The 11915-nt window shown below is 40.1% G+C and overlaps 1 protein-coding gene across 1 annotated transcript; it reads left to right on the top strand.

The window, feature by feature from the left end:
- Positions 1-1490: 1490 nt before the first annotated feature.
- Positions 1491-5021, top strand: SNAI2 (snail family transcriptional repressor 2). The gene is made up of 3 exons (XM_063168549.1): positions 1491-1673; positions 2240-2785; positions 3741-5021. Exons 1-3 carry the CDS (start codon positions 1595-1597, stop codon positions 3920-3922), a joined length of 807 nt encoding a protein of 268 aa, XP_063024619.1. The 5' UTR covers positions 1491-1594; the 3' UTR covers positions 3923-5021.
- Positions 5022-11915: the final 6894 nt, after the last annotated feature.

Genomic DNA, 11915 nt, shown 5'->3' with positions numbered 1-11915 from the left:
AACACACAGCCAGGGGGGGAAGGGGTGGGCAGGGCAGACCAAGAGTCAATCAGAGTGTAATTTGTGTTAGAAATTTAACAGCGCTCAGCTGTCCATATTTCCAAAATGCAAATATTTTGAAATTAAAAAACCTATCTGTGACTAAATATCTCCTCTAAATCAATCTAGATAACCAGAACACACTGTGGCACATTTAAGAGACTTTCATCTTAAATGAAATACATAACATAGATTATACCTTCATAGGAAATCAAGAGGTCCTAAAATATACTAATGGAGAAGGGCATTTAAGAGACATTTAGATTACCCAGTCTATAATTTTGGGGGGTTTGCTTATCTATGCATCTTTTAACCGCTTTGGATAATTAGGAAAATTTCCTTGGCTGTGTCCTAAGAGCATAGGCAAAAGAGTGACATAACTACTCCCAAGGAAGGAAAGGTCGAGGTTTTGCATTCTGCAGATTTTTAAAGCAAAAGAGAAAATATTCTTCATATGAGCAGTCTGAAGCAGTATGCATATTGTATAAAGACTATCACCCTCCTCTGAAATATAATGCTCCCAAGGCTTCTCCATCTCCTTGAACTCTCTTGCAGTATCTGTCTGGTCCCTGTTCCTGAAAGGGTGCAGGTCAGGGAGGCAGGCTGCTCGTCTCCAGCCTCTCCTAAGCACAATTCAAAGGCAGCTCCCGAATGGAGCAGGCACACACTCAGTTCAAAGCCTCCCATTAGGTCTGCCGGCCAACTTGGTATCTTGTAGTGTCATGTGTGTGTGTGTGTGTGTGTGTGTGTGTGTGTATTTACTCCTTCTTCTCTTAGTGAACAGTTTGTCCCACTGTAATTCTCATATCAAACATCTGGAAACCAGATTCGTTAAAAGAAAAACAAAAAGAGAAAGAAGAATAAAAAAATAAGCAAATGATGGGGGGGAGAGGGAGAGGAAAAAGAAAAGAGGGGGGAAAGGGGAGAAGGGGCAAAAAAAGGTGGGAGAAAGAAGGAAAAGAAGTTTCGGTGCCTATTACTTATCCAGGTCTCTGTCAAAAAGGAAAAAATATATATATATCTTTCAGCTGAATCAGTAAACTGACCTTTATTTTCAAGAATTTTGAGCAATACATTTTGTAGACTGCCGTTGTACAGAGCCACATCCCCCCACTTCGGAGCAGGACAACGCGCTCTGCTAGAGCTCTCTCCCCCGTTCACAGCTGCCTCCAGCGGGAGGAGCTGAAACCTGAACCAAGCCCTCCGAGTGGGATTGGATCCCTGAGCCAGCAGCGCCAGAGCCCTCCCAGAAAAACAGCCTCTTTGGAAAAGTGCTTGAGAACATCCCGAAGCGATTGGAGGAGCGGAAAACCCTTCCCCCCTGCACCTGACTCGTGGGTATTTACAGCACTTTTCAAGGCGCCTCGGCAGTGCCGCTGCACGGGCGGGAGTGGATGGGCTGCGCGGGGCCGGCAGCGCCGTAGGGACGGGACCGGGAGCGGGATCGGGACCGATGCGCCCGCAGTGACCCCGCGAGTGCCTGCGCTGCGCCCCCGGACCGCCAGAGCCCCCGGCAGCACACCGAGTCTGCGAGAAGCACAAAGCCGCATCCAAAATGCCACGCTCCTTCCTGGTCAAGAAGCATTTCAATTCATCCAAGAAGCCGAACTACAGCGAGCTGGACACTCACACAGGTAACAGGAGGAAATCGGGTGCCACCGCGTCGCTTCTGAGGCTGCGGTCGTGGCGTGGCAGTGCTGGGGAGGGTGGGATTGCTCTGCAGGCTGCAGGGCACGGGTTAGTTCATTGCTGGCTCTATTTTCTCCCGCTTACAAGGAGGGAGTTTTGAGAAATATGTCAGTGCTGACCAGAATGAATCGTGAAAGTTTGCTCGTCCACTTGAACTCAAGTTACTTAGAACGCATTTGGAGTTTTCCTGTTCTTTATCTGTTGGTGGTGGAATTGAAACTTTTATTCAAATCCTTCAGGAAGTTTCACTGCTTCATTGTGTCAGGCTGCACAGATTTAGAAGCAGCATGCTGCCTTGGAGGGACTCTCCGGCTGCAGCTTGCCTGTTCAAGGGCTCTGTCTCTACCCATCAGAACATATGTATGAAACAGTATTTCCTGAATCCCCCTTATATTCAGATTACCTTACTGAGTGTTTCGTTTGTGCAGCTTTTAATCCTCAGAGTCTTAATTTTCCTGCTTTTTGAAATACACTTTGGTTCTCTTACCTTAAAATGTTCTTCTCTCTCCAGTGATTATATCCCCATACCTGTACGAAAGCTACCCAGTCCCTATCATCCCACAGCCAGAGATCCTGAGCTCAGTAGCTTACAACCCCATCACTGTGTGGACTACAACCGGGCTGCTACCGTCTCCACTACCCAATGACCTCTCTCCGCTCTCTGGATACCCCTCATCTTTGGGAAGAGTCAGCCCACCTCCACCTTCTGACACCTCCTCCAAAGATCACAGCGGCTCAGAAAGCCCCATCAGCGATGAAGAGGAGAGAATCCAGTCAAAGCTTTCAGACCCTCATGCAATCGAAGCTGAAAAGTTCCAGTGCAGTTTGTGCAACAAGACCTATTCGACTTTCTCTGGGTTGGCCAAACACAAGCAGCTGCACTGTGATGCCCAGTCTAGGAAATCCTTCAGCTGCAAGTACTGTGACAAGGAGTATGTCAGCCTGGGAGCGCTTAAGATGCACATCAGGACCCACACGCTACCTTGTGTCTGCAAGATCTGCGGCAAGGCTTTCTCTAGACCCTGGCTACTTCAAGGACACATTAGAACTCACACTGGTAAGAGCAAGCGTTACATTTGCAGTTTCTTGTTGCTGTAACATCGGGATGCTTTTTTTTTGCTATTTTTCTCCACAGGTGGAAAAACCAGCATAGTTTCTCAACTAATCTTGAAATGCAACCACAGAATTTGAAATGAATCATTGAAAGGCTAAATTCTCCCTCTTGCAGGGAGAGGGGGAAGGTGGGAGTGGGGAGGGGGGGTTTAGCGTGGTGCCATAACTGCAGGCCAGATACTGGCATAAATCAGCGTTGCTTCCTTGATAATTTTAGGATGTTTTAGACAAATTCCACTAGCTGAAGCTTTTGCTTTAAGGATTTTATGTTAACTTTCAGGAAATTGCTAACTTTGAGAAGGCTCCAGCTGACTCTGAAATCAGGCAGCAAAACCAGGCAATGCATGAGGGGCTGCCTTCTGACTCCTTAAGCAGCTGGCAGGTTTTGCATGCACTAACTCAAGTCCTTAAGAATTAGAAACCCATCATCAGTAACGTGGTTGGGTTTTTTCTATTGAGGCAAAAATGGGTTTTGAGTACAACACTGGGTACAATGTAATGTCTCTACAGCTGTTTGCTGCTTTTCAGACAAAGCCCTTTCCCCCCAGTAATTTACAGAGTCTAAGCAGAAAATGTTCTACGAAAATGTTTGAAAATTTTGGATTGAGCCCAGTCTAAAGGTATTGCATGCACCTGTAGATGCAGATTCAGCAGCTTGTTTTCAGACTGCACTTTACAACATATTCTCAATAGACTGGGATTCTGCAAAAGAGCCAGCAGTGCTGAAAGCTGCTGTATCTGTGGCCTGATTAACTTATTACTAGACTTTTTTTTTTTCTTATAACAAGTCATTTCTGTTTGTTCTTTTTTTCTTAGGATAAAAGCAGGTTTTACCTGTCCCAAACATGTACCTTTTTTTTTAAGATTTATCCTATTTTCTCTTGATGTTTCCTTTGTAGGAGAGAAGCCATTTTCCTGTCCTCACTGCAACAGGGCTTTTGCAGACAGATCCAATCTGAGGGCTCATCTGCAGACCCACTCAGATGTGAAGAAATACCAGTGCAAAAATTGCTCCAAAACTTTCTCCAGAATGTCTCTTCTGCACAAGCATGAGGAATCTGGCTGCTGTGTAGCACACTGAGTCATGCAGTCAATGTTTACCTGGACTTGATGCCTTTCTCAACTTCTGTTCTAAATGATAAGTGGAAATCCAAAGGCGTTTTCTCATCTACCTTTCAGCCAAAAATAAAAAAGCAAACCAAAAAACAAAGAAACCAAACCAACAAACCAACACACCACCAAACAAGCAAACAAATAAACAAGTGGAAGAACTTAGAATGTCAGTAGAAATGAGCTTTAAGTAGTTTCTGTTCTGCCATATATTTGCATTCTTAAGTGTGAATTCTGAAACAGGGGGAAAGACGCCACGCATGACATTTCAAGTAGATCTAAAGGAAGAAGCATTATCAGCTTTCTTTATAGATGAAGCCAAATGTAGGTCGTCTTTTCTTGCTTAGAAAAGGCTTCAAAGTTAACATTACATTCCTGCCAAGCCATTTCAACCAAAGAAACAGTATTTTAAGTGGAAATTTTAATGAAAATACTACCCAAGTGAATTTTGCTAGACACCATTTATCTCAGGTGCCTTAAAAAGTATTCCAAGTTTACTTAGTAAATGTTTAATATTATTCATTGCTGTGTTTTTTTATTTTATTAGGAGCCAAGGCCTTCATTAATGACCTGAAATGCTTTAAAACTGCATAACTAAAAGAGGGAAGAAAGTATAAGAGAATGTACGAAAAAATTTAAAGCCACAAATTAACTGCATGTGCCTTAAAAATAAATAAATTAACAAAAGGTAATACTGTAGCTTCAAACATTCCTGGTGCATGCTTGACCATACTTTAATATGGAATAGTTCCTCTAAACTTCATTTTTGTTTTATGAAACGGGAATAAGTGCAAGAGAGGGGATCCATGGGAGTTTTACAATTATTTTTTTTAATGCACAAAGGAAATGCAATATTTTCAGCATTACCCCTCCAAGTGCCTTTTTTATTGATGATTTTGTAAAATATGTCGACATAATGTAAATATTTTTATTTTTATATGATTGAATGTGTTATGAATGAAAGCAAATTGTTGCCCATAGCAGCATCTATAGATAACTTGAAGAAAGTGTGAAGTGAAATTGATGTTGTTTTCTAGCCACTTTTTTACAATAAACATTTTTAAGTAAGATTTCTGTTGTTTGTTCTGATTAAACAACTGTGTACACACTTTGGAACACAGAAAAATGTGAATGTCTCTACATGACCAAATGAAGATTAAAGTGAATTGCAGATGTGAAGACTGACTCCACAAGTTCTAAACATTAGAAAGGAATATATACATTGCATTTTAAAATACTTTAAACCTTACAGTGCATTTCTCTAATCAATGCTCTAAAACACTTACTTTTCTCCTACTTACAACACTTGACAACATTGTGAAATATATTTTATCAAAAACATTTAAGAGCAATGCATTTTTCTTGCATTTTAACAGAGGAAAGGGTGCTATTAGAGAGGCCTTGTAGTATTTTCCCTGAGACTTTCACATCAGGGAATGCAGGCCTGATCCAAAATTCTTTTAAGTCAGTGGAGCCTTACAGGAGATCAACACTCTTTGCATGATGCTCTTTTAAAGTAGAAGTCAAGTCACAGTATAATATACTTTATTTGGCAATTTCAAGATGATTAAAGAGATTTTATTAAAATGTATTACATATCAGAACTGTCAAGAGAATGCATCACAAGTGCATATCAGCTAATATATCACAGGAAAGAAATTATTCCGTAATAAGAAGTAGAAATCTTTTTCCTTCAGGTGATTTGACTAAGTACTCCAAGATCTGAACTGCATGAAAGTATTACACCTTCAACAAATCGCATCTCATCATTACTGACTGGTGTGAAACAACCCCATTTTCAACTTTTAGCAAAGTACAAAGCTAGAGAACAGACAAGCACCAGCTGACATCCTGAAGACCTGAAGACCCCCCATGTCTACTCTAGGGTACCAACCAGAACAAGTAATAGCAAAAATTAAATTCCAACAATTTACCAAGAATGTTACTGATGTGAAAAGGCAAGGTGAACATTTCTTGAAAAAAATGTATGCTTCAGCAAAATAATGCAATAGATCATATATGCTTTCTGTCTCCTCCAGCCCAGTTCTGGAGGAGGGATTCAGCAGAACTGCACTGGAATAATGCAGGCAATAGGGGGAAGTTTTGCACCTTTTCTCCACAGAAAGCATGATACTGAAAAATGAAGCTCAAGTGAAGCTTTCATATTCTCCAAGCATTAAAATAATGATTCCCTAGGAGCTGCTAGGGTTTTTTTTCAGGAAATAGCTGGTAAGTTCAAGAAAGATAGGGTTAGTGGGAATTTGTGAGGTAACATTTCAAAATGAACACATGAAGGCATCAAATGCCCTTGAAAAGTTTCATGTGGTTTCTCTATTGATTTGCACTTCCATGTCATTCGCTTTGAAGTTTGTAGGCTCCAGCAGTTCTTTGTGCAGCTCCTTCTTCCCAGAGCAAAGTTTACTGGAGTATGAGTAAAGCCCTGGCAGTCAACACCTATTTGTACTGTTCTAGGTTTGCTCTCCTGTGCTGTGCCACAAAGATGTTTCAATTGTTTTAATTCACACTTTAAATTCTCTACACCCAAAGTAAATTAAACAGTACAAGAGCCTGACTTCTTGAGTGAGTGGAAATGCTACTGCAGTCCTCAAGGGAAATCAGATGAAAACTTCATCAAAATACAGTATGCTAAACCAAACACAAGTGGAACTGGTCTGATTTGGAGATGACAATTAAGATATGCTACTTTGCATGCCTGTAACACCTGTACTCATAAAACACAAAGATGGGAAAGGCTAGAAGCTCTTTTGGCTCATCTTTGTAATTGAAACAAACACTCTATCACAGATCCCAGCTCTCTGTCCAGTTGCAGCATAAACTTCCCAAGCAGCTAAATTTCTCTGCTTTTCCTGTGTGACTGCTTTCTATTGCCTGTCAAGACTTTCTCTAAAACATATTCCATTAATAGTTTTACCTCATTACCTTAGAAATGCCCTTCTGCACCTGCACAAGTTATTTATCAATGTAAATTGAATTCTGTTCTGAGCTACTGGTTGATGACTCCTATGACTTTCTCAATACACAATGCAGAAGTTCCCTGCAAGGTCAATCTGCAAATTGAATCTCTTTGGCCATTGCAACATTTTTCACAACACATCTCTTATTCCATATCTTTTAAATTTTCTTTTCTAAAATAATCTTTTAAATTTTTAAAATCTTTCTTAGGAAAACATGGTCCCTGTACTCAGAATATCTGGACTGCCTCTTTTCTGAAATTTGTCACTTTTTTTTACTTTTTGAACAATATGTGCTCCAGGTCCTTCCTTTATGATGTTCTATCAACCTGTTTTCAATGTTCTTTCAGTGTTCAGAGAAAAGTGAAACCACCTCAGCATTTGTGAAGTTATAAGTTAAATATATTTAATTTCTCAAGGCTGAAGGCAATAATTGATTCACTTTGCTTTCCATGTCTTTCTTCCCTTGCTTCTGTTTGGGCATGCTTTTCACTTCAGAGTCTGCAGAATGAAGGGAGATGTGCATGAAGTGAAGAAGAACAAAGTACACTTTTAGGCTCAAAGCACTGCAATTATCTTACCATGTAATGCAGAGTTAGGAAAACCATGTTATACACTCACCAAAGGGTTAAAAGAAGTGCCTCTCAGATTAAGGCACCATGAAATCTTTCTTCTGTATTTCTCTCTATTATTTGGATTATTATGGTTCCTGTTGTCATTGAGCAAACTCAGGGCCTATTACTGTTAGCCCCATAAAGTCATATAAAAATGAAACACCGTAAAGATTCCATAATTTCAATTAAAAAGAAAACAATGGGAAACCTGGTAATTTAATTCTGATGTCTTCTGCTACAGCTGATTTCCCTTGTCACAAAATAAATCAATATTTAATTTGAAAACTTATTTTTATTTTTGAATAAGACATTTTCAGTTATGAGTATTGCTGTTTTGGAAATAAAGTTTTACTAGCCATCCCAAGTGCTGAGTTTTGTCTCTTTAAAGTAGGTGTTCTAAAAGTTTGATTATGAGAATTATAACTCTGGTTCACAGAAATGTGAGGAGTAGAAGGTGAGAAGTGTACTCCAACCTGAATATATTGTATAATTGCAGGAAATAAAATAACTGCAAGAAATAAAAACAGATTTTTCAAGTGAATCACGGATCATGGAATGATTGAGGTGGGAAATCACCTTTGCATATTGACTAGCCCCAGGCCCCTGTTCAAAGCAGGGTCAGGAGAACAGATTACCCAGGACTGTGTTCAGATGGGGCTTTGATATCTCAAAGAATGGAGACTCCATGACCTCTCCGGGCAACCTGTGCCAGTGTTCAGTCACACTTACAGTACCAAAGGGGTTTTTCTTTCATTTAAATGGAATTTTCTGCACTACAGATGGTGTGCACTGCCTCTTGTCCTGTCACTGGGCAGCATTAAGAATCTGACTGTATTCTTCACTCCCTCACATGAGGAATTTATACACATTAATAAGATCCTACTTGAGCTTTTTTCTTTTCAAGCTGCCTCAGTGATTCCAATACGAGAGGTGCTCCAATCCTTAATCCCCTCTGTCATCCTTCCCTGGACTCTGGTATTCTGGTGTCAGCCTTGTACTGGTGAGCACAAAACTGGAAGTGGTGCTGCAGATGGGCTGCATCAGTACTGAGGAGAGGTGGAAATACCATTCAGTTTCTCATGGGAGGCTGACAGGATGCATAAAATTTGTGGGAACAGCCAAAGCAGTAGAAAAGAAACAAATAAGATGCTTGCATTCTCTGTTGCTTTTTCCCAAAAGTTTTCATTCATTTTAAATACATCCAAAGTCCTCAGGAACCTTGCAGGTTGTGGAGTGTGGGACTCTGTTTTCCAGAGACAGCAAGAATTGCAGACTGCAGCATAAGGGTGCCTCAGCCTAACCAGACTAGAGATTTTTAAAAAAATAATAATTAACAAGTGCATAATGGTGCTGCTTTAACATGTCTGGCAGTTTGGTCACCTTGTTCCTCTTCATTACCTTTCCAATACTTCAAGAATGCCATTCAAAGCAACATTTTTTTTCTTCTTCTGATGCACTCATCATTTTGGGTACAAAAACATAAATAAGTGCTCATTCATGGTCCTCCTTCTTTTGTTGTCCCCACATCGCTGCAAGACAAAAGTTATGCAACAGTTGGCTTCTGTTATATCTGTCACCTCTATCTTTTACCTGCGTATCAAATATTCCCATCTCTTGTCTGTGTACCTTTTCCTTCTACTGTCCAGTGCATGCACTAAGTAGCTGCGAGGATAAAGGTCACAGGCAGCCCTTCCTAAGAAGGAATAAAAGACCTTTTATATCTTTTAGTTATACAATCAAATTTATTTTTTTTTTTCAAAAGAAGACACAGAAAACAGGAATCACATGAATACCAGCTCAAATTCACATGTTTCCAATATTTTTAGTAACCTTCACTCTGTAAACTTGAAAAAGCAATGGAGGTACATGCTGATATTCACACCTTTTTTCACACAAATAGACATAGAGCTGCACATTTGAACACACAAATCCTTTGACTTCAGCCCTGGCTTGGAGAATCCACTTCAGAAAATACCTCAGAGAGGTGCCTTATTTTGTTGCTAGAGCACCCCTCAATAAATGCAAACACAAGGGTGCTGTCTAGCAGGACAAGGTCAAAGGAGGGTGTTCTTCAAGCTGTTTGTCCCTCCACCTGCTTAGGAATGACTGATAATGCCACACGATCTGGATCAGAATATCTTCCTGGAAGTTTATCTTTATTTTACTTATCCTATAAAACAGAGCCTTTTGCCAAACCAAGGGGAGGCTACAGAAAGCCAATCTTCACTTTGCAAAGCCCCTACATTCTCCTTACCTCTCATGTTTAGCCTGTTCCATCACTGCTTCCTCTGCCCTGCATAGGAATCATCTCCTTCCCAGATGTGTCAAACAGGGAGTCAGAGTCAGGGGATCACGGATTTTTTCATGATCTTTTAGTGCTAGGGAGATGTGGGCATTGCTGTGGCTCCTGCACAGCCCTAGGCATGGGTATGAGCAGCAAATGTTCCGTGCTGGGCCATCAAATGGCAGCAGCCCCTGACCATCGCCTCTCCACACCTTTCCAAAGGCAGGACCTGGGAATGCAGGAGCTTGGTCTCACAGAAGTGCCCACATCTCACTGAGTCCAGTGGGCTCCCAGAACGAGCTCTGAACATCTGAGTACCATCAGACATCTGCTAAGTCGCTAATAAGAAGCAGTTAAAGTATAAAGTTGCGCTGCAATTAGTGCCAATTTTGCACATGTCCCTAAACCAAAGAAAATTCTTTTGAATGTAACCTGCCTTCTCATGTGGGCTGGCAGATCATCCAGAGCTGACAATGAATAAAGAGTTAGAAGAATGAAAAGTGACAGTTATTAAGTAACTTCAGTAAAAATTGAATGAAAAACAATCAGCAACTCAAAGTAATAATATTATGCATAAAAGACTAATAAAAATCCCCCCATCTCAGTTAAAGCTTCATTGTATTTGGCATTCAGTCATTAATTTTTTACATTTTTAAGCATTATAAAAAGATATTTTGCAAGACAGTTCACCAAGATTTATAGCAAAGTATTCACTATTCATCTGTAATACATGAAACCAGGCCAGGTTGCTATGTCCTAAGGAAATTGAAAAAATAATCTTGTGACTCGTGATGGACATTTCGTGGTGTTTTTAAAACAGCTTGGAAACTCAGCCCAGATCCTAACTAGTTCTGACTGGGCAAGGCCAACACTCAAAAACTGTCAGGATTTTTTGACAGCTCTCACTTAATGACAAAAAAATCATTTTTTATTTGGAAAATGGCTTTCTGCTCCTACATAGTTTCAAGAAATTGGTCCACCTCTCTTTGTCCCCACTTTTCCAGCTATTGGAAGAAAAAAAAAATAGTTGCAATTGCCAATAATTTCATTTCCCAGGGACCTTTTTCAGAGGTTTGAAAGTCATGGCTGTAGTCTGGTGGTCACAGCAGATGACTGAGAGCTGCTCCTGAGTATTTGAACCCAAATGCTTTGTCATTCCACAGACAAATACGTCAGCTTGTCACACTGGCAGGACAACAGGGGTTCTGGGAACAAAGATAGGACAAAAAAGGTCCCAGGGGCTGTTGAGATAGCCTTCAATTAATAGGAGAACATGGTAGTTAGTAGATATTTACAAGCAGTAAATATCAATTACAAATAATCTTCCAGGTCAGTCTTCTGTAGCAGGAAAAACTCAAAAATTCAGCATGGCTTAGCTTTGAGAAGAAATTTTGACTCAAGACTCATCTGATAAATCAGGTATGCCTCATCATTGCTGTTATTGCCACAAAATATAGTCAGAACTAAGGCTGTGGTAGATTTTTTTTTTTAATTGCATATGTGGAAATTACTGAGAACAGGAACAACCAAAATCATGATAAACTATATATATTTTTGTATCTATATAAAAGCAAGTAAAATTGAATATGCAAAATTAAAGCTGGGGAAATATTTTATGAAACAGTCCTGCTACAATGCTGGTTAGTTTTTAAGTTAGCCTAAAACTTTTAACCAAAAACAAAAATTCCATTGTTTTTCAGCTTTTAAAAGCAGGTGTCTCAAATATATGGTTTTTTCCAGTTTAAAAAAAAAATGAGTATACTTCCTTTTTACCAAAATGGCATAGATTCCTGAAGGAAACTAAGTTATTTTGACAATCATGATAGAAAGCTCCTACAATTTTCATGTCTATGTGTGCCATTCTGGTTGAAGCAAATCTATGCACAAGGCATCCGGGATTGTCCCATACAGTGGTTTTCTCACCTTGACCTTTGCTTTTGCCCCTGTCAAAAGGTTTTGAATCCCCATGGACATTTGCTGACATAAATGGAATAATCCCTTGCTGCAGTGCAATCCCTTGTACTGCATCACATGTATTTGTTTCGCTATACAGTGCTAAGAAGGGAGCATAGCCAGAAGGTTGCAAGCCTAGGT

The sequence above is a fragment of the Melospiza melodia genome, chromosome 1 (assembly GCF_035770615.1).
Source record: "Melospiza melodia melodia isolate bMelMel2 chromosome 1, bMelMel2.pri, whole genome shotgun sequence".
In the NCBI taxonomy this organism is placed as follows: Eukaryota; Metazoa; Chordata; class Aves; order Passeriformes; family Passerellidae; genus Melospiza; species Melospiza melodia.
This window is presented reverse-complemented; position numbering and strand designations above follow the sequence as displayed.